The following is a 27,038-nucleotide window of genomic DNA, read 5'->3' as shown; positions in this document are numbered from 1 at the left end:
TTTATAAAGGCCAACATACCAAAAGCTTTCGTCACCACCCTATCCACATGAGATTCCACCTTCAGGGAACTATGCACCATTATTCCTAGATCACTCTGTTCTACTGCATTCTTCAATCCTACCATTTACTATGTATGTCCTATTTGGATTATTCCTACCAAAATGTAGCATCTCACACTTATCAGCATTAAACTCCATCTGCCATCGTTCAGCCCACTCTTCTAACTGGCCTAAATCTCTCTGCAAACTTTGAAAACCTACTTCATTATCCACAACGCCACCTACCTTATGTATTGTAGGAAAAGAACGTGGGACTTGAGAGGTTAATGGGTTGTTGTAAGTTTCCACTGAGCAGGTGGTATTTGGTGGGGTAGTGGGTTGTTAATGTAGCAGAATGGATGGCGTCGGGCCAGGAAATGGGACAATGCAATCGGTCCCAGCTCGTCAACCGCAACGCGTCCTATATTGTCCTGTGGTAACTGTACCATGTAGGCATGTAGAGGCATTGTACAGGATGTCCTTGTCCGTGTAGGCATGTAGAGGCACTGTACAGGATGTCATTGTTTTAAGAAGATCTCATTGTTCTGGGGGGATATATAAAGGGGCCAGGGGCTGTGAGGTGCAGGTAGACAGGGAGAGGACGATATGCAGTCCGTGGAGAAGGACAACAACTAGCAAGACCAGAAGGAACCCCAGGTGGGGACGAAACATCCCAGGTGAAGACCGCGTTCGCTGGCATGGGTGCTTCATCACACCTGTTCCTGGCCCCGTATGAGTCGTGTGGGAGTGGGATTAACCACACGTTGATAAGTATTGCTTGTATCGGGAAAAGGGCAGTTGCACAGCCGTGGGTAGTTAAGCTAAGCCGCTTTCCGCAATGAAGTGTCATTTATGCTAATATTTTACCTTACCAATAAACAAGTGTAATACTGTGATCCATGGTCTAGTCTCATTCTTGTCGCGGGTACATTTTCTCTGATACCACGTTCCTGCTTGGTCGGATAACTTTCCGTCCATAACAATTGGCGCTGCGAGCAGGGTATCAGGATGAATTTGTTCCGCCGCAAGAAGGAGGCCACTCCCGAACAGTTCCTTATTCCCGGCTGGACGGATAATTCGGCCGGGTTCGGGATGCTGGCAAATACATTGTCTCAGTTGGGCTCTCCTCTCAGCTGGGAGGATCGCCTGCTACCACGGGAAACCCCTATCGGGGAAAGTGTGGCACGGTTATTGCGAGAGCTGAATTTTCCGAAGCAAAAGGGGTCCCTGACGGATGCTTTTTGGCTGCTGGCCACAGCCCTGAGGCATCAATCAGGGGTGCTATCTGCAAAGAAGAAGGAATTGGGTGAATTAAGGGAGGAAGTTGAAGCCATGCAACAGAGGTGTGCTATGATGGGCGAAGTAGTGCGCACCAGTCAGAATCGGGCTTCTGAGCTGGAGGAAAGGGGGGGGGGGGGGTCAAATTGGTATGTAGGGCCCTCCAATTGAAACACCAGTTGTATAAGCAAAAGGGATCTATGTCCCCGGATCCCGCCCGAGTAAGGGCAATGTTAGCACAAGGGGATGACATTGATACCTGGGATGGTGATATCTGGTATGATGATGACAACCGATATCCGGATCAACCATCTTATCCACCTCTCCCGGGCAATGGCCAGGGAGAGGATACCGCCCAAGCCCAAGCCCGGCCGGCAATGGTCACCACGTATACTTATCCTACCCCCCAGGATGAGGCGGAGGGAAACGATTTTGATTCTGACTATGCTCAGGCCGAGGGCGATGCGCGGGTAAGACCGGGAGAGGCCCTAAACGCGGGTCGAAGGCAGGTACAATATAAGGATTACACCATGAAGGAATTGTCCGGGATGGGCCAGAGGTTCCGGCAGAAACCATCGGAACCTTTGGCGGCTTGGTTATTACGGATATGGGAAGAAGGAGGGGGGCATATCTATCTAACTCCGGAGGAGTTGGTAGGTATGGGGACGTTAGCTACAGACCCTCGCCTTAACCAAGAGTTGCGGGGTCGGAGCGTCGACACTAATTATTTGTTCTATACTGTTACTGCAGCCGCCCATAGAGTCTTCCCTTCCGCTATGGATTGGGACCATAAAGTTGCGGATTGGGAGACGGGGGAGGAAGGAGCACAGGTGCTGCGGCAGCAAGCCCTGGCGGCTGCCCTATATGCCCATCGGTTGGGCCAGTGGGCCCATGGGGGAGGGCCAGAGGATGAACTCTTTACCGCCGGTATGCAGACCCGCCTGGTCCGCTCAGCGGCTCCTGCATTACGGGGAGTTGTATTATCAATAACGGGGCCCTTGATCAGGAGCCCTATCGCCCGTGTTATAGGGGCCCTGCAGACATTGTCTGAAATAGCCACCCCCCGTAGCCGGGCTCGGCCCGTGTCTACGGATCGGCAGAAGAAAGCGGGACCGCCAGGACCGAGTAGGCGAGAACTGTTCCTCTCACTGTTACAGGCAGGTGTCCGTAAGGAAGAAATAGATGGTAAGCCCACCTCTGTCCTGCATGCATTGTATAAGACCAAAGTGAAGGGAAAGGTGGAAGGAGGACCGGGTCTGAAGCGTAATGATGTGAGCAAGTCGTCCCCTTCCCTTTATCCCAGCTTGGACGATGTGCAACAGCTTGTGCGTAAAACATGGCAGGAGGAGGCGGCTAAATGGAAGGCACCAGTGCCATGTAAAGAATAGGAGGTTGGCGGGGTCGCCCTGGTGTATCACATCACCACAGAGTGGATAAAGGGTGACCCCAGGCCTTATATACCTGTAATAGTCCACTGGGGTAAGGGGAATGACCAGCGCCATCTAGCCTTGGTTGATACTGGGGCTGAACATACGGTAATACCGGGCAATCCAGACAAGTGGAAAGGACCTCCGTACCACATTGAGGGTATGGGAGGAGCTCTGACGCGGGCCCGAGAGATTTCGGTCCGCCTCACTATTGGCGATCATACCTCGGTGGTGCGGCGGGTACTGGTGGCTCCCACGGAAGAATGTATACTGGGTATGAACATCTTAAGAGGATTACAGTTACAAACCACAAGGGGCGCGTTCACTTCTGGGATAAGGGCTACTAGAGTAATTGTGGGAAAGGCAAGGTGGGAACCGGTCCACATCCCCGCTCCTCTTTCTCCGGTCAGCGTTCCCCAATACCGCATACCAGGGGGGCATGATGCCATAACCGAGACGATACAGGCTTTGGTCCAGGAAGGCATTGTGCGACCAGCCACTTCCCCGTTTAATAGCCCAATATGGCCAGTACAGAAGCCAGACGGCTCGTGGCGAATGACGGTCGACTACCGCCGGCTGAATAGAGTGGCTCCCCCATTGGCGGCGGCCGTTCCGGACATAGTAACTATTATTGAAACCATCGCCGCGCAGGAGAACGGGAGTTGGTATGCTGTGATTGACCTGGCCAATGCCTTCTTTAGTATTCCTATTAGCCCCGAATCGCAGGATCAATTTGCCTTCACTTGGAAGGGGCGACAGTATACATTTACCCGACTACCTCAGGGCTATCTCCACTCTCCCACCGTATGCCATGGATTGATAGCCCGAGACCTGGCAGAATTCACTACCATACCTAGTATTATTATACACCATTATATTGATGATATTATGGTTCAGGGTTGTGATATGGACACAGTACAAGAGGCCCTGGAATCTCTGACCGCATACCTCACACAACGGGGCTGGGCGGTTAACCCTGCTAAAGTCCAGGGACCAAGTCAGTCAGTAGTGTTCCTGGGCATTCAGTGGCATGCGGGAGAGCAAGTCATTCCGGAAAAGGTGCGGCAGAAAATAATTAATATTGCCACCCCCACTAACAAGACGGACACGCAACGATTCCTTGGGTTGCTAGGTTACTGGCGGAGGCATATTCCGCACCTATCCGGCCTCCTGCGCCCTCTCTATGTGGTCACCCGGAAAAAGGCCCCTTTTGAGTGGGGTGAAGAACAACAGAAGTCGTTTGAAGATGCTAAGCTAGCTGTACAACAAGCGCTACCTTTGTCTCCAAGGGTACCTGGTGTACCGTTTGAACTGCAGGTGACCGCCGATGTGGATGCGGCTCACTGGAGCATGTGGCAAAAACAAGCAGGACGGCGAGTTCCTCTGGGCTTTTGGTCAAGGAAGATGCCAGATGCTGCAACACGGTACACCGCTTTTGAGCGACAACTTCTGGCCTGTTACTGGGCGTTGATTGAAACGGAGCGGGATAAGCAACCGCACGAGGGTGGGCCTTTCTCTTGGTTTGCAGATTTATTTGGTGATTGGGGACATACTATTGTACAATGGTTCGTGTTTGTTATTCTGTTAATAATTTTTGTGGCTTTATGTGTTTTTGTGATTAAGCAGGTTATTCAACGCTGTGTAACCCCTCGCCGCCGTTGACGAGTTGGTACCGAGGGGGTGGAGTGTATTGTAGGAAAAGAACGTGGGACTTGAGAGGTTAATGGGTTGTTGTAAGTTTCCACTGAGCAGGTGGTATTTGGTGGGGTAGTGGGTTGTTAATGTAGCAGAATGGATGGCGTCGGGCCAGGAAATGGGACAATGCAATCGGTCCCAGCTCGTCAACCGCAACGCGTCCTATATTGTCCTGTGGTAACTGTACCATGTAGGCATGTAGAGGCATTGTACAGGATGTCCTTGTCCGTGTAGGCATGTAGAGGCACTGTACAGGATGCCTCTTATCTTAACACCTTAGTATCATCTGCATACTTACTAATCCAATTTACCACCCCATCATCCAGATCATTAACGTATATGACAAACAACATTGGACCCAGTACAGATCCCTGAGGCACACCACTAGTCACCGGCCTCCAACCTGACAGGCAGTTATCCACCACTACTCTCTGGCATCTCTCATCCAGCCACTGTTGAATCCATTTTACTACTTCAATATTAACACCTAAAGATTGAACCTTGCTAACTAACCTTCCGTGCGGAACCTTGTCAAAGGCCTTACTGAAGTCCATATAGACAACATCCACTGCTTTACCCTCATCAACTTTCCTCGTAACCTCTTCAAAAAATTCAATAAGATTTGTCAAACATGACCTTCCACGCACAAATCCATGTTGACTGCTCCTAATCAGACCCTATCTATCCAGACAATTATTTATACCATCTCTAAGAATACTTTCCATTAATTTACCCAGCACTGGCGTCAAACTGACAGACCTATAATTGCTAGGTTTACTCTTAGAACCCTTTTTAAACAATGGAACCACATGAGCAATACACCAATCCTCTGGCACCATCCCCATTTCTAATGACATTTGAAATATTTCTGTCAGAGCCCCTGCTATTTCTACACTAACCTCCCTCAAGGTCCTAGGAAATATCCTGTAGGGACCCGGAGATTTATCCACTTCTATATTCCTTAAAAGCGCCAGTACTTCCTCCTCTTTAATCGTCATAGTTTCCATAACTACCCAACTTGTTTTCCTTACCTTACACAATTCAATATCCTTCTCCTTAGTGAATACCGAAGAAAAGAAATTGTTCAAAATCTCCATCTCTTTCGGCTCCACACATAACTGTCCACTCTGATTCTCTAAGGGACCAATTTAATCCCTCACTATCCTTTTGCTATTAATATAACTGTAGAAACCCTTCAGATTTATTTTCACCTTACTTGCCAAAGCAGCCTCATATCTTCTTTTAGCTTTTCTAATTTCTTTCTTAAGATTCTTCTTACATTCTTTATATTCCTCGAGCACCTCATATATTCCATGCTGCCTATATTTATTGTAGATATCTCTCTTTTTCCTAACCAAGTTTCCAATATCCCTTGAAAACCATGGCTCTCTCAAACTTTTAACCTTTCCTTTCAACCTAACAGGAACATAAAGACTCTGTACCCTCAAAATTTTACCTTTAAATGACCTCCATTTCTCTATTACATCCTCCCCATAAAACAAATTATCCCAATCCACTCCTTCTAAATCCTTTCGCATCTCCTCAAAGTTAGCCTTTCTCCAATTAAAAATCTCTGGGTCCAGTCCTATCCTTCTCCATAATTATATTGAAACTAATGGCATTGTGATCACTGGATCCAAAGTGCTCCCCAACACCATCACCTGACCTATTTCATTCCCTAACAGAAGATCCAACACTGCCCCTTCTCTAGTTGGTACCTCTATGTATTGCTGCAAAAAAACTATCCTGCACACATTTTACAAACTCCAAACCATCCATCCCTTTTACAGTATGGGCTTCCCAGTCTATGTGTGGAAAATTAAAATCTCCCACAATCACAACCCTGTGCTTACTACAAATATCTGCTATCTCCTTGCAAGTTTGTTCCTCCAATTCTCGCTACCCATTAGGTGGTCTATAATACACCCCTATAAGTGTTACTACACCTTTCCCATTCCTCAATTCCATCCAAACAGCCTCCCTAGATGAGCCCTCTAATCTATGCTGCCAGTGCACCGCTGTAATATTTTCTCTGACAAGCAACGCAACACCTCCCCCTCTTGTCCCTCCGATTCTATCACACCTGAAGCAACGAAATCCAGGAATATTTAGTTGCCAATCACACCCCTCCTGCAACCATATTTCACTAATAGCTACAACATCATATTTCCAGGTATCAATCCATTCTATAAGCTCATCCACCTTTCTTACAATACTACTAGCATTAAAATAAATGCATTTAAGAAATTCTCCACCTCTTCCTCTCTGTTTATCTCTAACAGTACAAAGAACTTTACTGTCTTCTTTTTCTTCCTTCTCCCTTACATCTGTTCCTACACTTTGGTTCCCCTCCCCCCTCATATCTAGTTTAAATCCACTGGAGCCTCTCTAGCAAACCTACCTGCAAGAATATTTGTCCCTCTCCAGTTCAGATGAAAACCGTCCCTTCGGAACAGGTCCCACCTTCCCTGGAAAACTGCCCAATTATCTATAAATCTGAAGCCCTCCCTCCTGCACCATGACTTCAGCCATGTGTTGATCTGCACTATCTTACTATTTCTAAACCCACCTGCACGGGGCACTGGTAGCAACCTGAGATTGCTATTCTGGAGGTCCTGTCCTTTAACTTGGCACCTAGCTCCCTAAACTCACCTTTCAGGACCTCCTCACTCTTCCTACCCACGTCATTGGTCCCTACATGGACCACGACATCCGGCTGCTCACCCTCCCTCTTGAGAATACTGAGAACTCGATCCGAGATATTGTGGACCCTGGCACCAGGGAGGAAACAGACCATCCAGGATTCTCGATGTCTTCCACAGAACCTCCTATCTGTCCCTCTAACTATCAAATCCCCTATCACTACTGCTCTCCTTTTTTCCCTCCTTCCCTTCTGAGCTGAGGGTCCAGTCTCGGTGCCAGAGACGCAACCACAGCAACTTGTCCCTGGTAGGCCGTCCCCACCAACAGTATCCAAAACGGTATACTTATTGTTGATGGGAATGGCCACAGGGGTGCTCTGCTCATTCTGTCTGTTCCCCTTCCCTCTCCTGACAGTCACCCAACTATTCCTGACTCCTAGGGGTGATTGTCTCCCTGAAACTCCTGTCTATTTCTGCCTCTGCCTCCTGAATGATCCGAAGTTCATTCAGCTCCAGCTCCATTTCCCTAACACGGTTTGTCAGGAGCTGCAGCTGGATGCACCTTTTGCAGGTGTAGTCATCAGGGACACCAGTGCTCGCCCTGACTTCCCACATACTGCAAACGGAGCACTCAACTGCCCTAACTGCTGCTTCTGCTACCTACTCCTAATCTAATTAGATTAATTAAAGGAGCTTACCCAACCTTACCTCACCTGGAGTGAAGCTCATACTCAGCGTCTGCTCGCTTTTTAAATTCCCCCGTTAATCTCAGAGGCCGACTTTCACGCGCTTGCCTAGTTGTGCCCCGTTCAAACCTTGCCTCTGCCTGTTCTCGCCGAAGCCTGATTGAGCCAAAGCCAACCCACTCTGCCTCAGTCCACTCCGACGATGGCCGCTGTATATGGCGGTCTTTCTTTTTAAACCTTTGGCACGCTATGTCACGCGCCTGTGCAGTCTAGCCTCTTTGCCACGATCAGTTAAAAGAAAAACAGCTTCTCTCCGAGCTTCTTTTACCTCTTCCCTCTCCGCCTCTTGCTGCGATTTAAATAACGGTTGAAAACTTCCTCTTGAAGTGTATTGTGGAAAGTCCCAGAATTAGTGCTGTATCTTATATATATGGCTGGTTCCTTAAGTTTGTTATAGCCGGGGGGGGAGTAATGGTGACAAGCTTCCACTACCTATTAAATGCTTCCAATAGGGTGCACCTCAAATAGCCTCTGACAACCAAGTCCAGCTCCTGGCCTTCACATGTGGCTTAGCTATTAAGCCTAATGGAGCCATTTCTACTGACAGGAGAAGGGTAGAGGTGGGTTACTGGCGCCTTAAAACCAGTCACGTTGGGCAGAGAGGGCTTGTCAGCCGTGGTTGGCAGCTCATCCCAGGAGAAGGAAAACTCTGATCTCAAACTTCATCTGCCTTGTAGCTATACCTACTCATGGGGAAGGCTTCAGGAGTGAATGCAGAGAGAAAAAGCTGGACCTGGAGTCCCTATAAGGCAGCCCTATGTTGAGATCAACACTGACTGGCCTCTCCTATGACGCTGCTGGTGCCAAACTGTATTGGTCTTTGCCGTTCCTTTGGGTGCATCAGATGCCTGGAGAGGGGGAACCTGCTACATGGGCAACAGCTTGCTCTCCATATTGTGCTGCCCCGGCTTGTGTACTTAAACAGCTGGGACACAACATCCATGGTTGACCCAGATTGAGGGAGGCTTCAGCTCTGCTCTAGATATGGTTATGAGAACTAGCAGAGTCAGTGGGATAGAAGTAGAAGGGTGTGGGCTACAGATGGCATGGAGGAAGTCTGGGACAATGAGCAACTGGATGGAAGACCCTGTTTTCCTGCTTATGCACATTCACAGCATGGCCACAGCTGTATCAAGTGACAAAGCAGACTTGGGTACCTTATCTTCATTTATTAGTAACAGCAGCAAAGACTGAAGCTTGAGATATTCCCATCTGTGGGTTAATTAATCAAAGTTGATCAGCCTTGGGACGCTGTGGACCATCATGAGCAGCAGGTTATATACACCACTACAATCCTTCACACTACTCTATCAGACGAAGCTATGAGATCAGTTGTGCTGTAATGAAGCTTCCTGGAAGCAGCACCTGGCGACCTAAAAGTAATGGCAATGTGGCAAATACCCAACACGTGTCCACGTGCATGCCCACCAGCAAAACCAGCATGGAATAAACTGAGCTAAGAAATCCGTAATCAGTTATCGGACAGAAGCTCATCGGTGGTGGACAGTTAAACATCTAACAGGCGAAAGAGGTTTCAAGGCAATTCCTGTCTTCAATGATGGCTGGGTGCAGCCTGCCACACAGCAGTAACACTTGTAACCACATTCAGGTGGAAGTACGAGATAGATGGTTTAGGCTTCCTTCTGAAATCCCCTATTAGGACAGAAGCCAGTCTTACAGATTGCTCAAGTCACTCCATGAACGGTCAAGAAATGGCTAAGAGCAGCGGCTACAGCAAAAGTTAAGGGATGAGACAATGTTCCAGCTGTACACTGAGGATCTGCGTTCCAGAAATCTGACCAAGCTACTCCAGTTCGTTACAGAGTGGAGGTGCAGGAACCACAACCTTTCATCATCATCAAGAAGACAAAAGGAATGATAATTGACTTCAGAATGGAAAAAGGTCCCAAACAATCCCCGCTATTCATAGGTAGTGGAAGGGGTCCCCAGTTTCAAATTTTTGGGGATGACCATTACCAAGGAGCTGTCTTGGTCTGTCAACACAACCTCGATAGTAGGTAAGGCACAACAGCAACTATGCTACCTGAGGTGCTTTAAGGAGAGCTAGTCTGCCCTAAAAATTGTATGCCAACTTTTATCAATGTGCGATAGAGAGCATACTGACATATGGAATGGCAGTGGGGTATTCCAACTTCAGCAAGACAGATCACAAAGCACTCCAATGGGAGATTAGGGTGGCTCAGCACATCATCGGGACTCAACTACCAGATCTGGAGACAATCTATAACTCTCAATGCCTACGGCATGCTTGTAACATCATTAAAGTCCCATCCCATCCTGGACACTGCCTGCTCAATCTCCTACCATCTGGTAAGAGACACAGAAACATCTTAAACAAAACAGTAAGACTGAAAAAATGCTTCTTCCCAAGGGCTGTTGTGCAGCTGAATTATGCTACACTCCAACTTGCCAGTGGACTTTGAGTATTATGGAATATTGAACTCATTTGTTGCATGTAAATATGGGAAATGTGTTTTTTTAATTAAGCCATATTGCATGCATTGTAATTATCTGTTTTGCACAGACTGGAGTAGTACAGCAATCTCATTGTCCTGAGCAAAGACAATAAAATTCTATTCTATTCAGTTCTATTCCACAAAACTGACGTCTGCCTAATGATATAGAAATTTGCCCGGTATCTTATGTCCTCTAAAAGGAAGAAATGTAATCTGTCAAACTACCAGATCAGCCTGCTCTCATTTGTCGGGAAAATGGTCAGAAAGGTGTTGTTAATGGTAAAATCACACTGCACTGGAGATATAATAACCTATTCACTGCCCTGTTTGGTTTTCATCAGGATTATTTATATCATTATGGTCTTAGTCCAAAGAACAGAATTAAAGTACATAGGTGATGTGAGAGTGGCATTAAAACAGCTTCTGACTAAGTGTGACATCAAGAAGCTGAGTAACAGTGAAGTCAACAGGCATCAAGAAAGAAAAAACACCAGTGTATGTCACACAAAAGCTTGTTGTTCTGAGAGGTCAGTCATACCTCAACATGTAGGAGTTCCTCTGTGTCCTGGGCCTAAGCTTACTGAGTTTTCTCATCAATGATGTTTTGCAACATAGAATCCAAAGTGAAGATGACTGTGGTAACTGCACAATGAGCATGTTAATTCTCAACTCAGCAAATGAATCAGCCCATGACTCATGGACCAGGACCTAGACAACATTCAAGCATGGGCTAATAAATGGCAAGCAGCATTCTTGTCACAGAAGTGTCAGGCAAATGCTTATCTCTGACAAAAGAGAGTCTAAATCACCTACACTTGATACTTGATGGCGTTACTGACCCTAACTGTCAATATTGACCAGACATTCCACTGCACAAGCCACATAAACACTATGATTACAAAGCCAGTGGATGGATATCTTGGAGTGAACTGCTGAGATTTACAACCATCCCGACATATTAGTGAAGCTACAAAGAAGGCACAGCAGTGGCTATATTTCATTAAGAGTTTGAGGAGATTTGGTATGTCTCCAAAAACACACAAAAATTTCTACAGATGTATCGTAGAGAGCATTCTAACTGGCTGCATCACTGTCTGGTATGAGGGGGCTACTGCACAGGACTGAAGTTAGCTGCAGAGAGTTAATACAGTTACAAAGAGGACACACCAGTGGCTATGTTTCATTAGGAGTTTGAAGAGGTATGATACGTCAGCAAAGACTATAGCAAGTTTCTACAGATATAACATGGAGAGCTCTTTAACTGGTTGCATCACTGTCTGATACAGTGAGGCCACTGCTAAGGTTCAGAAAAAGCATCAGAGGATTATAAACTCAGCCGGCTCCATCATGGATAGTTAAGGGCATTTTAGGATAGTTAATAAATGCTGGCCTTGGGTGGCAACATGCATATTCCAAAGAAAAATGCATTAAAAGGAAAACCTACAGAATGAATGGATGCTGAAGGAAGTGAGGAGACCTTGAAGCTGTGACAAGATAATAGATTTCATTCTGAATAGAGGATATTGAATGAATAACTTGTCTCTGTGGCAAAAATGAACGTCTGGTTGTCCACATTGGATACAATTCTGATTAGAAACAACACCATTTGAATTACTTGCAATTTTCAGGTCATCCTAACTCAAAGGAGTGAAAGTCTAACCTTGTTCATCACTGTCAACTCCATCTGAGATAGTCTGGGCTCTTGGGCCTAAGGGCTTTAATTACTCGTAGTAGTGCGATCACTCCAGCCAAGAATGGTGTTCCCTCGAGGAATAGTTCCTTTAATGGAGAGCACTCATGCTTGACCTTGTTTAGCATGGGGAGGCTGATGCATGGGCAGCTACCACATGGTTCTTAACAGATTGAGGTCAGGGTCTAGTGGCATGGAGTGCAAGATGAATAGGGACCCTTCGCTGCTGTTTCAATATGTCATCATTTTCCACCAACTCCACCACTGAGGTCATGGTTGGATCAAGCTTTGTTTGGAAACCTCCTTGAGCTCCTTCCCCTCCTCCTTCCTCTTCTCCTTTGGTCTACTCTTCTCTCCCTTCAGCTTCCATCATCACCAGCTCTTCATCTTTTCTACATATCTGGCTTCACCTATCACATTCCAGCTATCCTCATTCCCTCCCTCCCTCCACCATTTTATTCTGGTGTCTTCCGCCTTCCTTTCCAGTCCTGAAGAAAGGTCCTGGCCCAAAACATTGACTATTTATTCATTTTCATAGATGCTGCCTGACTTGCTAACTTCCTCCAGCACTCTGTGTGTGTGTGTTGCTCTGGATTTCCAGCATCTGCGGACTTCCTTCCTCCCTGTCATGGATGATCCTACCAGGAGCTAAGCTCCATATGACATTGTCCTCGAGATCGTGGGAATTCTCAAGCTTCTTCACCACAACAAGGGGATGATCCTCAGAGAGGATAGCCTTAATCGCTACACTGCTGATAGATGTCCATTCTGTTGCTCAAACATTAAACTTCTCCCTTCTTCTCCACCTCCTTCTACACCTTTAAGACATTCCTTAATTTACCTTCAACCAAGTTGTTATTCACCTGTCCTAATGTTTGTTTCTGTGGCTTGGCATCAGATTTTGTAGAATAATCCTCTTGTAAAGCAGCTTGAAATATTTTACTATGTTCTTTGCAAATGCAAATTAGTACTAACGTTACAAGACAACATCTCAAGACCTTGCTTTACCACTAGACTTTAATCACCAAACATCACTGTGGATTTCTCAGATAAAGCAGAAGAGGCTACCATCACAGGGAAACTAAGGCACTTATTCTATTAACAGGGTGTGTCTGTTTCTGTTACCACTGATTTTATTCCTTGGTCATATATGATGTGATCAACTAATCACACTGGACAACGCAGATTTTGCTTCCCGAATATTTTTAGGTGTACCTTATGGAATTATAATTGTGTTCAGCTTCAATCAGTCTGTCACAAACATAAAAATGAAAACTCCAAGGAAGCAACACTTGCAAAAAAAATTGTTGTGCAATGATATTCGTTCCTTTCAGTGGCTTGCGTGTGGAGCCAAGTTCACACATTTAATATTGCCTGTTTAGAAGAAAGCACTCTAGGCCTATAGGAAACACAGTTGTGCAGAGGGTACCACTACCACTCCACAGCTTCATAAACCTGGGTTCAGTCTTACGCTTGTGTGCTGTTTGGGCAGAGTTCGCTGGTGTTCCCTGTTACTACATGAATTTTCATCCCACATACCAATGATGCATGTGCTGACCAAGACACTTGTGAGACCACACACGGAACACCATGTGTAATTCCAGTCACGTTGTCATAGGAAGGGTGACATTTAAGTTGGAAAGGGTGCAGAAAAGATTTACAAGGACATTACCGGAGGGGTGGAGGGTTTGAGCTGGAAGGAGAGACTGGATAGATTGAGAGTTTTCTTCCTGTGAGTTGGAGGCTGAGAGGTAACCTTTCAAGACAATAAGTCATAAGATATAGGAGCAGAATTAGACAATTCAGCCTTTTGTGTCTATTCCACCATTCAACCATGGCTACAGATTTTCTCAACCCCATTCAGAATCAGAATCAGGTTTAATATCACTGGCATAAGTCATGAAATGTGTTGTCTTTGCAGCAGCAGTACAATGCAATACATAATAATAGAGGGAAAAACTGTGAAGTACAGTAAGTGTATATGTATTAAATAGTTAAATTAGTATTGCAAAAATAAAAATATAGAAGTAGTGAGGTAGTGTTCGTGGGCTCATTCTCCATTCAGAAATTGGATGACAGAGGGGAAGAAGCTATTCCTGAATCAGGCTCCTGTACCTCCTTCCTGATGATAACAATGGGAACAGGCCATGTCCTGGGTGAAAGAGGTTGTTATTGATGGATGCCGCCTTTTTGAGGCATTGCTCCTTGAAAATGTCCTGGGTATTACGAAGAGAAGTGCCCATGATGGAGCTAAGTTCCATCATGGAACTAAGCTGGCTAACTCTCTGCAGCTTATGCAGTAGCCTCCTCATTTACCAGACAGTGATGCAGCCAGTTAGAATGCTCTCCACAGCACATCTGTAGAAATTTGCGAGTGTCTCTGGAGAAGCAAGTATCCAATCTTCTCCCTGTAGCTCTAATTCTCTCATCAATCAAGAACCTACAAATCTCTGCATTAAATACAACCAGTGGTTTCATCTCCACAGCCCTCCATGGCAACCAATTCCACAGATCCACCATCCTCTGGCTGAAGAAATTCCTCCCATCACAGTTCCCTTTATTCTAAGGCTGTGCTCTCTTGTCCTAGACTCTCCTGGTCATTGAAACTTCCTTTCCACCTCCATTCTACCTTGAGCAACAAACACAAAATGCTAATGGAACTCAGCAAGTCAGGCACCATCTATGGAAGGGCAAAGGTCAAGACCTCAGGCCTTTCAGTATTCAGAAGGTTTCAATGGGATCCCCACGCATCTTTCTAAACTCCATTTAGTGCAGGCCCAGAGCCATCAAATGCTCCGCATACATTAAGCCATTCATCTCCAGAAAATGTTTTAAATGGAGAGAGAATTCAAAATGCAGAGATGCAAAGGGATTTGAGAGTCCTTGTGCAGGATACCCTACAGGTTAACCTCCAGGTTGAGCAGTGGTGAAGAAGATGAATGCAATGTTGGCATTCTTTTCTAGAGATATAGAATATAAGAGCAGGGATGTGATGATGAGGCTCTATAAGGCACTCGTGAGTTCACACTTGGAGTATTGTGTGCAGATTTGGGCTCCTTATTTTAGAAAGGATATATTGACATTGGTGAGGGTTCAGAGAAGATTCACGGGAATGATTCCAGGAATGAAAGGGTTACTGTATGAGGAACGTCTGGCAGCTCTTAGGCTGTATTCCCCAGAGTTCAGGAGAATGAGGGGGGATCTCATAGAAACATTCCAAATGTTAAAAGGCCTGAACAGATTAGATATGGCAAAGTTATTTCCCATGGTAGGGGAGTCTAGGACAAGAGGGCACAACTTCAGGATTGAAGGATGTCTATTTAAAACAAAGATGTGGAGAAACTACTTTAGTCAGAGGATGGTAAATCTGTGGAATTTGTTGCCACAAGTGGCTGTGGAGGCCAAGTCATTGGGTGCATTTAAGGCAGAGATGGATAGGTTATTGATTAGTTAGGGCATCAATGGGTATATCAAAGGCAGGAGAGTGGGGATGACTGGAAGAATTGGATCAGCCCGTGATTGAATGGCAGAGCAGACTCGATGGGCTGAATGGCCTACTTCTGCTCCTATATCTTATGGTCTTATAGATAATTATAAACTAATGAGGGGCATGGATAAGGCGATATGGTCATGGTATTTTCCCAGGGTAGAGATGACTAAAACATAGGGTTTAGATGAGAAGGGGAAAGATTTTAAATGGATTTGAGGAGCAACATTTTGCTCACTGTGTGGGGGGTATATGGAACAAGGTGCCAGATGAAGCAGTGCAGGCAGGTACAATTACAACTTTTAAAAGACATGTCTATGCTATTAGATGTAACTAAGGCAGAGATTGATAGGTTTATTTATTTTTATTTCTTTATTAAGTAGGCCCTTCCAGTCCTTTGATCAAACCCCGACTTAACCCTAGCCTAATCACGGGACAATTTACAATGACCATTTGGCCTACCAATCAGTATGTCTTTGGAATATGAGAGGATACCGGAGCACCTGGAGGAAACCTACACAATCATGGGGGAGAACGTACAAACTCCTTACAGACAACGGTGGGAATGAAACTGGGTTGCTGGTAGAGTAAAATGGTGTGCTAACCACCTCTCCATTGTGCCACCACATCAATCAATCATATTCTTGATTGATGAATGAATTAAGGGTTACAGGAAAAAAGTAGAAAGAAAGTTTTTCTTTTCCCTGGAGAGTAAGATAGGAACTATCCAAGTATCTATCCACAGGTATGTGGATAGGAAAGGTTTAGAGGGAATATGAACCAAACATGGTTAAAAGAGATTTGTTTAAGTAGAAATCTTGATTAGTATGGATAAATTGGGCCAAGGGACCTTTTTCTGTGTTGTATAACTTTATGACTACATCAGGGTTTCCTAACATAGAGTCCACAGACCCTTTGCTTAAATGTATTGGTGCATGGCATAAAAAAGGTTGGGAACCCCTGCTCTACATGCTAGTTGGTGACTGTTGTGTCCCAAGAGGAGTCTATGATGGGAGAATTAGGGGAGGATTGATGGGGTGAGGGGTTAGTGAAGCTGGGTTCTTGATGGTTGGCATGTTCACTGTATGTGACATCTTACAAAGGACTATTTCCACCAGTCACCAACAGTCTTTATTAAATCTTCAGTGCCAGTAAACACTGCAGCAAATGGTGGCTCATTTACCTAATGCACCCTCGTGACCATCACAGCTCAACGTGCGACAGGTCATGAGGTTTCCAGCAGCTGTATGCAAGAGGCAAAGGAGGTAATGGATGACATTGTCATGAACGGTTCTGACCTCTGTCCCAGGGAGACCCGGTGACTTCTGTAAGGGGCACTTAAAGAGTGACAGGGATGACACTGGCATTAATTGCTTCACAGGGTTGCAAATCATAGGCACCCTTACACCTGCTCAGCACTTCAGCCATCACATTTGTTCCTGTGACTAGTGAAGCACTTCAGCAGAGGGATATGCAAACTGCATAGGTAGGCAAATATGAAGGCCAAGTAACAGATTCAAAATACTAATTCAAATAACCTACAGTCCTATCATGAGTACAAGATCATTGTGTGACTTGGAAACAGTTTCCTTTGCATATCCCACAACATAACCAACTTGAACCTTCTTGATAACGTACAGATCTGAGTGCATTGTGCATGCTGTGCTCCCCGTTCTAACATCCCTGCTTTTGAAATGAATCCTAAATATTTCAAATTGCTTCCATTATTTTGTTTGAAACATCTCTTTCAATAATCCCACACCATTCTCAGTGCAGAAAGAAGGGAAGAGGTGCCATTCTAATAGGGGCCACGAAGTTGTGACCAAAGTTATTTGGCTACATTCCCAATGAAGGGTCTTTGAATGCTGAAAGGCCTAGAGAGAGTGGATGTGGAAGATTCTTCCTTTGTTGGGGGAGTCTAAGACCAGAGGGCACAACCTCAAATTAGAAGGACGTCCATTTAGAACAGAGGTGAGGAGGAATTTCTTTAGCCATAGGGTGGTGAATCTGTGGAACTCATTGCCACAGGCAGCTGTGAGGTCAGGTAACTGGGTGCAGTTAAGGCAGAAGTTGTTAGGTTCCTCATTAGTCAAGGCATAAATGGTTACTGGAAGAAGCCAGAAGAATGGAGTTAAGAGGAAAATGGGTCAGTCATGATGAATTGGTGGAGCAGACTCGATGGGCTGAATGGGCCAATTCTGCTCCTATGTCTAATGTCTAATGGCATGAAATATTAACTGTTTACTCCCCCCATAGATGCTGCCTGACCGACTGAGTTCCTCTAGCATTTTTGCATGTGTTGTCCTGGATTTCCAGCATCTGCAGACTGTCAAAGTTCAAAGTAAATTTATTATCAAAATATGTAGTTCATGTAGAACATGAGATTCATTCTCTTACAGGAAAATCCAGAAATACAATAGAATACACAAAAAAACCCACACATAACGACGTAACAAAGACTGACAAACACCCAATGTGCAAAAGAGGACAAATTGTACAACTAATTAACTGTGAGCTGCAGAGTCTCCAAAAGTGAGTCCACAGGCTGTGGTGAGGTGAGTGAACCTGGTCCAAGAGCCCAATGGCTGTAGGAAACAACTGCTCCCAAACCTGGTGCTGTAGGATCCAAGATTCCTGCACCTCCCACCTGATGGAAGTCATGAGAAGAGAGGGAGATGGATCAAAGACAAGCTGGCAGGATGGGCTCAGGTGGGGGAGTCTCTTAGGTTTATAATGTTATTTGGGTTGTGTTTCCCATTCTGAGTCTCACTGCCCCAGTGTTTTAGTCACTTTCTGTTGTCCAATGGGTGTGTTGTCTGTTGTCCATTGTCCAATTGATGACTTCCTATCCATTGGTGTAGCTTTTTGCTGCTCTGCTGTATTTTGCCACTTCATGCAAACACCAGTTTGACAAAGTCACCTGCTCCACCACTTAGCGTCTCTCTCTGTTGTGGGGGAGTCCACTTGGGTCTCACCAGTTACCCCTGAACTCAGTCACCCTCAGTCCCAAGACACTGCCTAAGAAGTTGATGGAGGTGGCATTGTGTTACTTCGTCATGTGTTTCTTAATCTAAAGTGTAATACACACATTAGAGTCCAGGTACTCTTCCCCAGGGTGCTGTTGCAAGTTATTTCTATTATTACATATGATCAATAGGAAAATCCGTTCAGTAATTAGTCTGAGAAATATACATTCAATTAGGATCACCTGTACATCTGCTCGTTAATTCAAATAACTAATCAGCCAATCATGTGGCAGCAGCTCAATGTATAAAAGCATGCAGACATGGTCAAGAGGTTCAGTTGGTGTTCAGGCTGAACTTCAGAATGGGGAAGAAATGTGATCTAAGTGACTTTGACTGGTGGTGCCAGACAGGGTGGTTTGAGTATCTCAGAAAGTGCTGATCTCCTGGGATCTCCATACACAACTGTCTCTCAAGTTTACCAAAAATGGTGTGAAAAACAAAATAAAACATCCAGTGAGCAGTAGTTCTGTGTGTGAAAATGCCTTGTTAGTGAGAGAGGTCAGAGGAGAATGGCCAGACTGGTCCTATCTAAGAGGAAAATGATAGTAACTCACATGTTATAACAGTGGTGTGCAGTAGAGCATCTTTGAGTGTACAACATGTTGAACCTTAAAGTGGGTGACATATCTAAGCCAACTTGTGAAGATGGTGCTCAGAAGCAACGTATCTCTTAGCTACTAAGGATGAGCTGTTTCAGGTTCTTGGGTGTCAACATCTCTGAAGATCTATATGGGCTCAACAAATTGAGGAAATTACAAATTCACACCAGAGGATATATCCAATTAGAAATTTGAGGAGGTTTGGTACATCATCAAAAACTCTTGCAAGTGTCTACAGATGTACTGTTGGGAGCATTCTAACTGGTTACATCACTGCTTGATATGGAAGGATCAATGCACAGGATCAGTAAAAGCTGCAGAGGGTTGTAAACTCAGCCAGCTTCATCATGCACTCTAGCCTCCTCAGCATTGAGGACTTCTTCAAATGGTGATGTCTCAGAAAGGCAACATCTATCATAAAAGATCTCCACCACCCAGTGCATGTGCTCTTCTTATTACTGCCATCAGGGAGGAGGTACAGAAGCCTGAAGGCACACACTCAGCGATTCAGGAATAGCTTCTTCCCCTCCACCATCAGATTTCTGAATGGACAATGAACCTACCCATGAACACCACATCACTATTTTTGCACTTATTGTAATTTTATTATATATCTTATTGTAACACATAGTATACTTTATGTATTGCACTGTACCACTGCCATAAAATAACACATTTCATGACATATGTGAGAGATAATAAATCTAATTCTGTTTCAGCTCATGAATTTGCCCAATAATAGGGTCCTGGAACATATGAGTTAATAACGTACATTGCTTCTGTTTGTCATAGATAGTACGGTTCAATTTATCCCCCACCTTCCCATCTCCTTACATCTCAGCACATGGAGGATGCTGGCGTTCATATCTGAATGCCTATCAGGGCTATTCACCCACCATTGCCCTCTTGCCTGATCATTACTGGCTTCTGATCCAACCCCTCAATTATAAAACATCACAGCCTCAAGCTCAAAGCACCCAATGGCCTTTTCCCTCCTTAGTCCTGTATTAGCTCCCAGTCCTGCATCTGGACATCAAAATCTGGAGCAATTTGAACTCCTTCAACTGTGGACCCTGACCTCAACACCACCAAGTCAGGAAGTGAGTTGAAATTCTCAGCCTAATCCTTTTCACCTCTTCAGCTCTGCTCCTCCTTGGACAAGGCACACTTCTGGCCTCAATACTTTTTGGGTTCGGATTCCACTTTCAAGAAGCACTTTGAGATGCATTTTCACCTTACTTTAGTTCAACATTCCTTTTCTTCAAGTGTTTAAGAGCAGTCACACCCCAAGAAAGTCGTCCGGTAGATTCCTTCTCTCAAAATGCAAAGACATAATGTTGTGAATTGCCCTGCCTTCAAAAGAATGTCATGTTGCAAGACGAGCATTAAATGGTTACATACAAACATAAAATCATAAGCGCTATCAGGCTATCGGTACCTGCTGCGCAGTGGCTGATATTTGGTGCCACTTTCCTATTCAAATCATTTCGCAATGTTGAATATTCTTAATCATCTCTGTCTTGAATATGCCCAGCTATTAAAATTCTCTTTCTAAAATCTGCCTTCCCCCCCCCCCCCGATTATTTCCTTCTTTGTCATTCATAAGAGCAATGTCAAATATACATTCACAGTCAGGGCGTCGGTGTTTCTGCAGGCGATGAGCTTAGCCGGAACACGCGTTTAGAAAAATGTGTCACAACGAAACGTTCCTTTCGAATTTACTTTTTCAATATATAAAACAAATTACATTCAGTAGGAAATAAAATAAGCACAGGCGTCATATTCTCCGCGGTCTTGTGCAGATAAGGTTTTTCAAGTACATTATTTTTCCCTCAGCGATTTCACAGCAGTTTGAAGTGCAAACGACGCCTATGGTCTGGCGCGGGGAACCGAGTGAGGAACGTCATTGAGTTTGACAGGACATGAGACTTCCAGGTATATTGCCCAGTCCCTGAGAAGCGCCCGTTCATCGGTGTGTATTTGGCCGAGTTCATTCGGCTCTCTCCGAATATGATTTGCAGTGGCCTCAAATGACAATCGAGATACAGTAATAGAAAAACTGCAATCACTCCAGTCGAGTATGTTTCCCTATGGGGTTCCACTGTACGACAAGGGTGGATTCCCTCAGTGGAGAATGCCTGTGCGTGACGTTGTTTAACATGGGGAAGCCTATTCACGGATAGCCACCACGCGGTCCTGGACAGATCGGGGTCAAGGTCCAGTGGCATGGGGAGCAAGACGACTTCACCGCCGCAGACTGCCGTCGTGATGTGTCATGATTTTCAGCCAACTCCCCCACTGAGGTCTTGGTTGTATCCTACTTTGGCTGGAACCGCCCCCCTTGACCTTCCCACCGCGAGTGACCCTGCTAGGCGCTACACTACTGATAGCGTCGCTCCCGAGATCTCAGGGACTCTCAAGCCTCTCCACCAGCACAAGGTGACGATCCTCAGAGGAGATATGAAGTAAATAAAGTACAATGGGCGGGGGGGGGGGGAATTCCAGATAAGTCATCAGAACATTTTTGGAAACCATGTTGAAGTATTCCTCCTGAACTCCATTGGGTACACTGTGATAACGTAGGTTCGATAGCTGTGCTTTTAAAACATGAAAACCATACTGTGTATATTGGAGTGGCATTCATATAGAAAATGCTGGAGGGACTCAGCAGGCCATGCAGCATCTATTGAGGGGATTAAATAGTTAACGTTTTGGGCCGAGACCCCTTCGTCACCACTGGGATGGAAAGGGAAGAAATCATTCTTCTCCCGCTTTCCTTTCGTCCCGAAACGTCGACTGATTATTCCCCTCCAGAATATCTTCTGACACTGGAAATCTAAAGAAGAAACTGAAAATGTTGGAAACACACATCAGTGGAGAGAGAAACAAGAGTTAATATTTCAGGTCGAAGAAACATATCTCTGTCCGCAGATATGGCAGGCCTGCTGGGCGTTCCCAACATCGTCTGTTTCTAGTGTAGATCTCAGCCTTATATGAATGTCAGGTAAAAGAGCCAAGTTTTTGCTGAGAGTCGGATAGAAATTAACCACATCCTAAAGATTGGAGATGACCTCTTACCTCTGCCTAAAACTGACCAACAACAGAACGATTTCCTGTTACCCCCGCCCCTTCCGCTCAGGATTATAAAATTATACCATAAAATATAGGAGCAGAATTAGGCCATTGGGCCCATCGAGTCTGCTCCGCCATTTCATCACGACCGATCCACGTTCCCTCTCAGCCCCAATCCCCTGCCTTCTCCCCGTATCTCTTCATGCCCTGACCAATCAAGAATCTATCAATGTCTGCCTTAAATACACCCAATGACTTGGCCTCCACAGCTGCCTGTGGCAACGAATTCCACAGATTCGCCACTCGCTGGCTGATGAAATTCCTCCTCATCTGTACTTTAAAAGGACGGACCTCTAATCTGCCAATGTGACACCCCCCCCCCCCCCTTCCACCGCAGGAAACATCCTCTCCACATCCACTCTGTCGGGGTGAGATTTTGTTCCACGCGAGGAAGGAAGGTTTGGAACAAAAGGGCCAACAGGTCCTTGTCCAACCTGTTAAACATTTTCGTCCTATCTGAGCCTGCTGGCCCCCTTCAATTTGCAGTGGGCTATCCCAACGAGTGAATGAGAAGAATTTACCGCAACGTTCTACATTCATTTCATTTTTATATACAGCGTATTGCATTCTGATCTTTCATCGAAAGGACAAGGCTCGGAAAGAAAGCCTCGTTGACAACATTTAAAATAAAACGTATAGAGCGTTCCCCCATCAACGCGAAGAGCCAGTATTCCCTGCAAAATTTGCTCCCTCAGACGATCTCTTCTTCAGCTTTTGCTTTCGTTGACTCGCCGCTGTCATTTGGTACTTGGTATTTTTTTTCCTTCCGCGCGGGAGCCAGTCATATGCAGCCGCATTAACTCACATTTTAAAAGAATGGAACTGGAATCAGTATGATCGCCGTGTCACTAGCCAAATAGTATTAACTTTTTCATGTGAGATTCCCTGTTTAAAGATGAATAAACATTCTCAACAATTTCTTTCAAAAAAAGTTGCAATATTGCACAGTGCGATTTTACTCGCAGATGCTCTATCTGTCAATGGGAATCTCAGTGAATCTTAACCCAATATTTATCGTTCGGCAAAACATATTTTGTTCGTGCGTTAGAATCTCAGCATTTGCAGATAATGTAAATTAAATTTATTATCACAATGCGTATTTATCACCATATACTACCCCGAGATTCAATTTTTTTTCAGGCATTCACAGTGAAACAAAGAAACACAATAGAGTCAATGAAAATCTACCCGCGTACTTATTGTCTTACATTGTAGTTCATTCTCCGTTCACCAACTTTTTGATGAGTTTGAGCTTTTATTAAGCCAAATGGGAGTAAATGAGCGATTGCCCGCTCAGTCGGCGTGTTGGGCCGCGCGCTTTTGCGCTCCGGTGCGTGGAAAATAGGGAGAGATCCCAAACAGTAGGAGGCAGGTTGTGTTGCGCATAAGAGCCCGGCTCAGCACAATGCTGGCCAGCTCTGTGCTTCCGACTCAAGGCTGGAATCCCTCCCCTCATGCCCGAGGAACTACCAATTTCACAGGAAGTATAAGAATGGGACGACTTCTTGTATCGCGGTCGGCATCTGCAGGAGTAGGACCAAGTTCCAAGATTAATAGCAGCGGCGTCAGAGGGTGCATCCGCCAAGGATTGTGCGAAAGATTAGGATACGATTTTGAGACTTTTGCAGAGAAATTGTGCAAAGAGCAATTTTATCCACGGACGCGCATGGACTGAATGAAAAAAAAAACCCAGAAAATTACAAATGCAATGATGGAATTGTTTTGAGAATGATTCGAGGTGTGAATGAGAGAGCGAGAGAGAGAGAGAGAGAGAGAGAGAGAGAGAGAGAGAGAGAGAGAGAGAGAGAGAGAGAGAGAGAGAGAGAGAGAGAGAGAGAGAGAGAGAGAGAGAGAGAGAGAGAGAGAGAGAGAGAGAGAGAGAGAGAGGGTGAGAGCGAGAGAGAGACTGAATGAAAGACGTTTGTAAGCAGAATCGGGTTTCGCGTTACGGTTGTGACTTGAGCTAGAAGTTGGAGGGATGGAATCACAGACATTGACAGCCGCAGAGTACAGTAGTCCATTCTGCCCCTCGTATCCATGCCATGAGAATAGTCTTGGCATTTGTAGCTGAGGCGCACCGGGACTTATACACGCTGCGGGTTTCTGCCTCCGCCGCTCCTTCAGGCGGAGAATTCTAGACTGCAATTGTGATGATTATTCTGCTCTTCCCCTTAATCAACCCGTCAATTAAACGCACGGCCTTCACTACGCCCCTCTACTGGTTCGGGGAAATAAGACCTTTCCGTAAAACCTGTACAAGCTTCTGATGATATAAACCACATAAAATAACCTGGTACTGAAGTAGCCTCGTACATCTCCTCTGGACCCTTCCCCAAAGTGTTATCAGAAAGGAACAACGGTATAACACTTCATACCCTTCATACCTTACTGTACATAACACTACGCATGCGAATTTCCTATTTGTTCTCTTAACCCTCCCCCGTCTCTCTATCTCTATGTCTCTATTCCCCCCCCCCCTTCTTCTCTATCTAAACAAGGTTGAAAGAGTGCCGAGAAAGTTTACAAGGATGTTGCCGGGCCTGGAGGATCTGAGTAACAAGGAATGAATTCTTAGTACCGTATTCCTTGAAGGTAGACGATTGGGAGGACATTTGATAGAGGTATGCAAAATTTTGAGGGGTATAGATGGGGTAAATGCAAGCAAGCTTTTTCCAGTGAGGCTAGGTGGGTCTATAACCAGAGGTCATGGCTTAAGGGTGAAAGGTGAGAAGTTTAAGGGGAACATGAGGGGAAACTTCTTCACTCAGAGGGCCGTGAGAGTGTGGAATGAGCTGCCAGCCAGTAGTGCGTGTGAGCTCGATTTCAACGTCCAAGTACATGGATGGTAGCGAGATGGAGGGTTACGGTTCCTGTGCAGGTCAATAGGAGTAGGCAGTTTAAATGGTTTCAGTATATACTAGATGGGCCGAAAGGCCTGTTTCTGCACTGTATTTCTTTATGATTGCATGACTGTATCTCTCTCTCCCCCCCCCCACCCCCATTTCCCCAGCTCTCCATGAAGGTATACATGGAACTGCACTGCTAGATCCCTCTTTTCCTCACCCTCACCCTAGGAAGTTCACCTGTCGATGGCGATCGCCGTCATGGAGTAGATGCTAGCGAACATGGCAGTGATGGGGAAGAAGTTCTGGAAGCGGCAGTAGCCGGCGCCGAAGTACCAGTCGTTCTCGATACTGTAGACAAAGTTGATGACCGTGTTGAATGCAGCCATGGAGGTCTCGGCGAACGCCAAGTTGACCAACAGGTAGTTGGTGACCGTCCTCATCCTCTTGTGGGCCAGGATAATCCACATGACCACTATGTTTCCGCAGACCGCCACCAGCACGATGGCGGAGTAGGCAAGAGCCCAGAGGGCGATGAGCCAGTTGGGCTGGAGGAACTTGGTGTCCAGGAGCTCCGTGCCGTTCCACAGGCCGGAATCATTCCAGGTCCCATTGACAACGCTGAGGTTCATGGTAGCGGCGATGAAAACGCACTCCCCTTCCTTTTCTCTCGACTCTCGATTCCGCGGTCCGGCACCCTCAGCCTTAAAGGCTCAATTCGTATTAGTGGACTTCAATCTGCCTTCCTCGGGAGCCGCATGCTAGTCCATGGTATTCCCTTTATGGGGCAGCTCTTTCCCAGAGGTTCGCAATGAAAGTTGTCGGATGCATGCCTTGCACCGGCTCTCGGCGGTGGTGAATTGCTGAGAACAACCCCGGCGGTGGTGAATTGCTTAGTATAACCCCGGCGGTTTCCGTCACAGGTATCGGCTCCTGTGATCTGGACAGAAACACACTGGGAGATGGGAGGAGGCTGAGGGTGTATTAAAAAAAAACAATGTCTTTGCATGGGAGGACGTCAGTGCTCGGGGGAGGGCAATAACGGCGATGGGACCTCCCCTACCTCCCGCCTCCACTTCAATATCTCCAGGAATTCTCTCCACAACATTTACTCATAGTAGGGTATATTCGCCCCCCTTCCCAATTAACCATGACCGGAAAGGCGTTTAACTCCGGAAAGCTTTCTGTTCATTGTTCCACCCAATTCCACCTCTCAGTAAAGCGCGACTGATTCGCGCGTTGTATGATTTAGTGTAAGTGACAGAATTGCATTGTAACTCTGATGAGCTTGGTTAGACTGCCTCCGGAACGGGGAAGCTTAAAAGACCCCGAGTTCAGTGCCGCTGCTGCGGGCTGCGGCGGTTCAGTTCTGATACACACAAAATACCGGAGGGACTCAGCGGGTCAGGTAGCATCGATGGAAAGGAGTTAATTAAAACAGTCATCTGCAGATTCTCTTCTGTTTGTCTTCGCGGAGTTTTCTCTCCCGGACCTGCCTTCCGCCTTTCTCTTTCAACACGCCGGATTCCTGTCCCGGAGCTAGGTCCGTGAAACCCGTGTGCAAGACGCAGAGGTGGGAACGATTTTTTTTAATGCTCGTCTATTGTATTGTATGCAGAAAGGACGAAATGTTACTGCAATGCATTTCAACTCGGCCTGTTTCGCTCTCAGATTCAAAGTGCAAAGTCGAACTCATTGCACGTGCAAAATGCTGGAGGAACTCAGCGGGTCAGGCAGCATCTAGGGATAGGAATAAACTTAGGGCTTCTCCCCACTTCCTTGCCAGACCTGTCCGAAACGTCGACTTTCTCGCCATGCAAGCTACCATGGACCTGATGAGTTCCTCCAGCATTTTGCATGTGTGTTGCTCTGGATTTCCAGCATTCGCAGAATCTCCGTGTCAAATTAATTGCGACTTAATGTATATAAAATCCACGGTGAAGACCCTGCACAATGT

The 27,038-nt window shown here is 45.8% G+C and overlaps 1 protein-coding gene across 1 annotated transcript in view; it reads right to left on the bottom strand.

Moving 5' to 3' along the window:
• LOC140735283 (substance-P receptor-like) overlaps positions 1–26,042 on the bottom strand; it is a 111,627-nt gene extending 85,585 nt beyond the window's left edge. Inside the window, exon 1 of the mRNA XM_073060160.1 lies at positions 25,322–26,042. Within this exon, the coding sequence (XP_072916261.1) occupies positions 25,322–25,713 (392 nt within the window). The 5' untranslated portion in view covers positions 25,714–26,042. The remainder of the gene's footprint in view (positions 1–25,321) is intronic.
• Between the last annotated feature and the right edge of the window lie 996 nt (positions 26,043–27,038).

Source organism: Hemitrygon akajei, chromosome 1 (genome assembly GCF_048418815.1).
Source record: "Hemitrygon akajei chromosome 1, sHemAka1.3, whole genome shotgun sequence".
NCBI lineage: Eukaryota > Metazoa > Chordata > Chondrichthyes > Myliobatiformes > Dasyatidae > Hemitrygon > Hemitrygon akajei.
The sequence above is the reverse complement of the archived record's forward strand: the minus strand, read 5'-3'. Positions and strand labels throughout refer to the sequence as shown.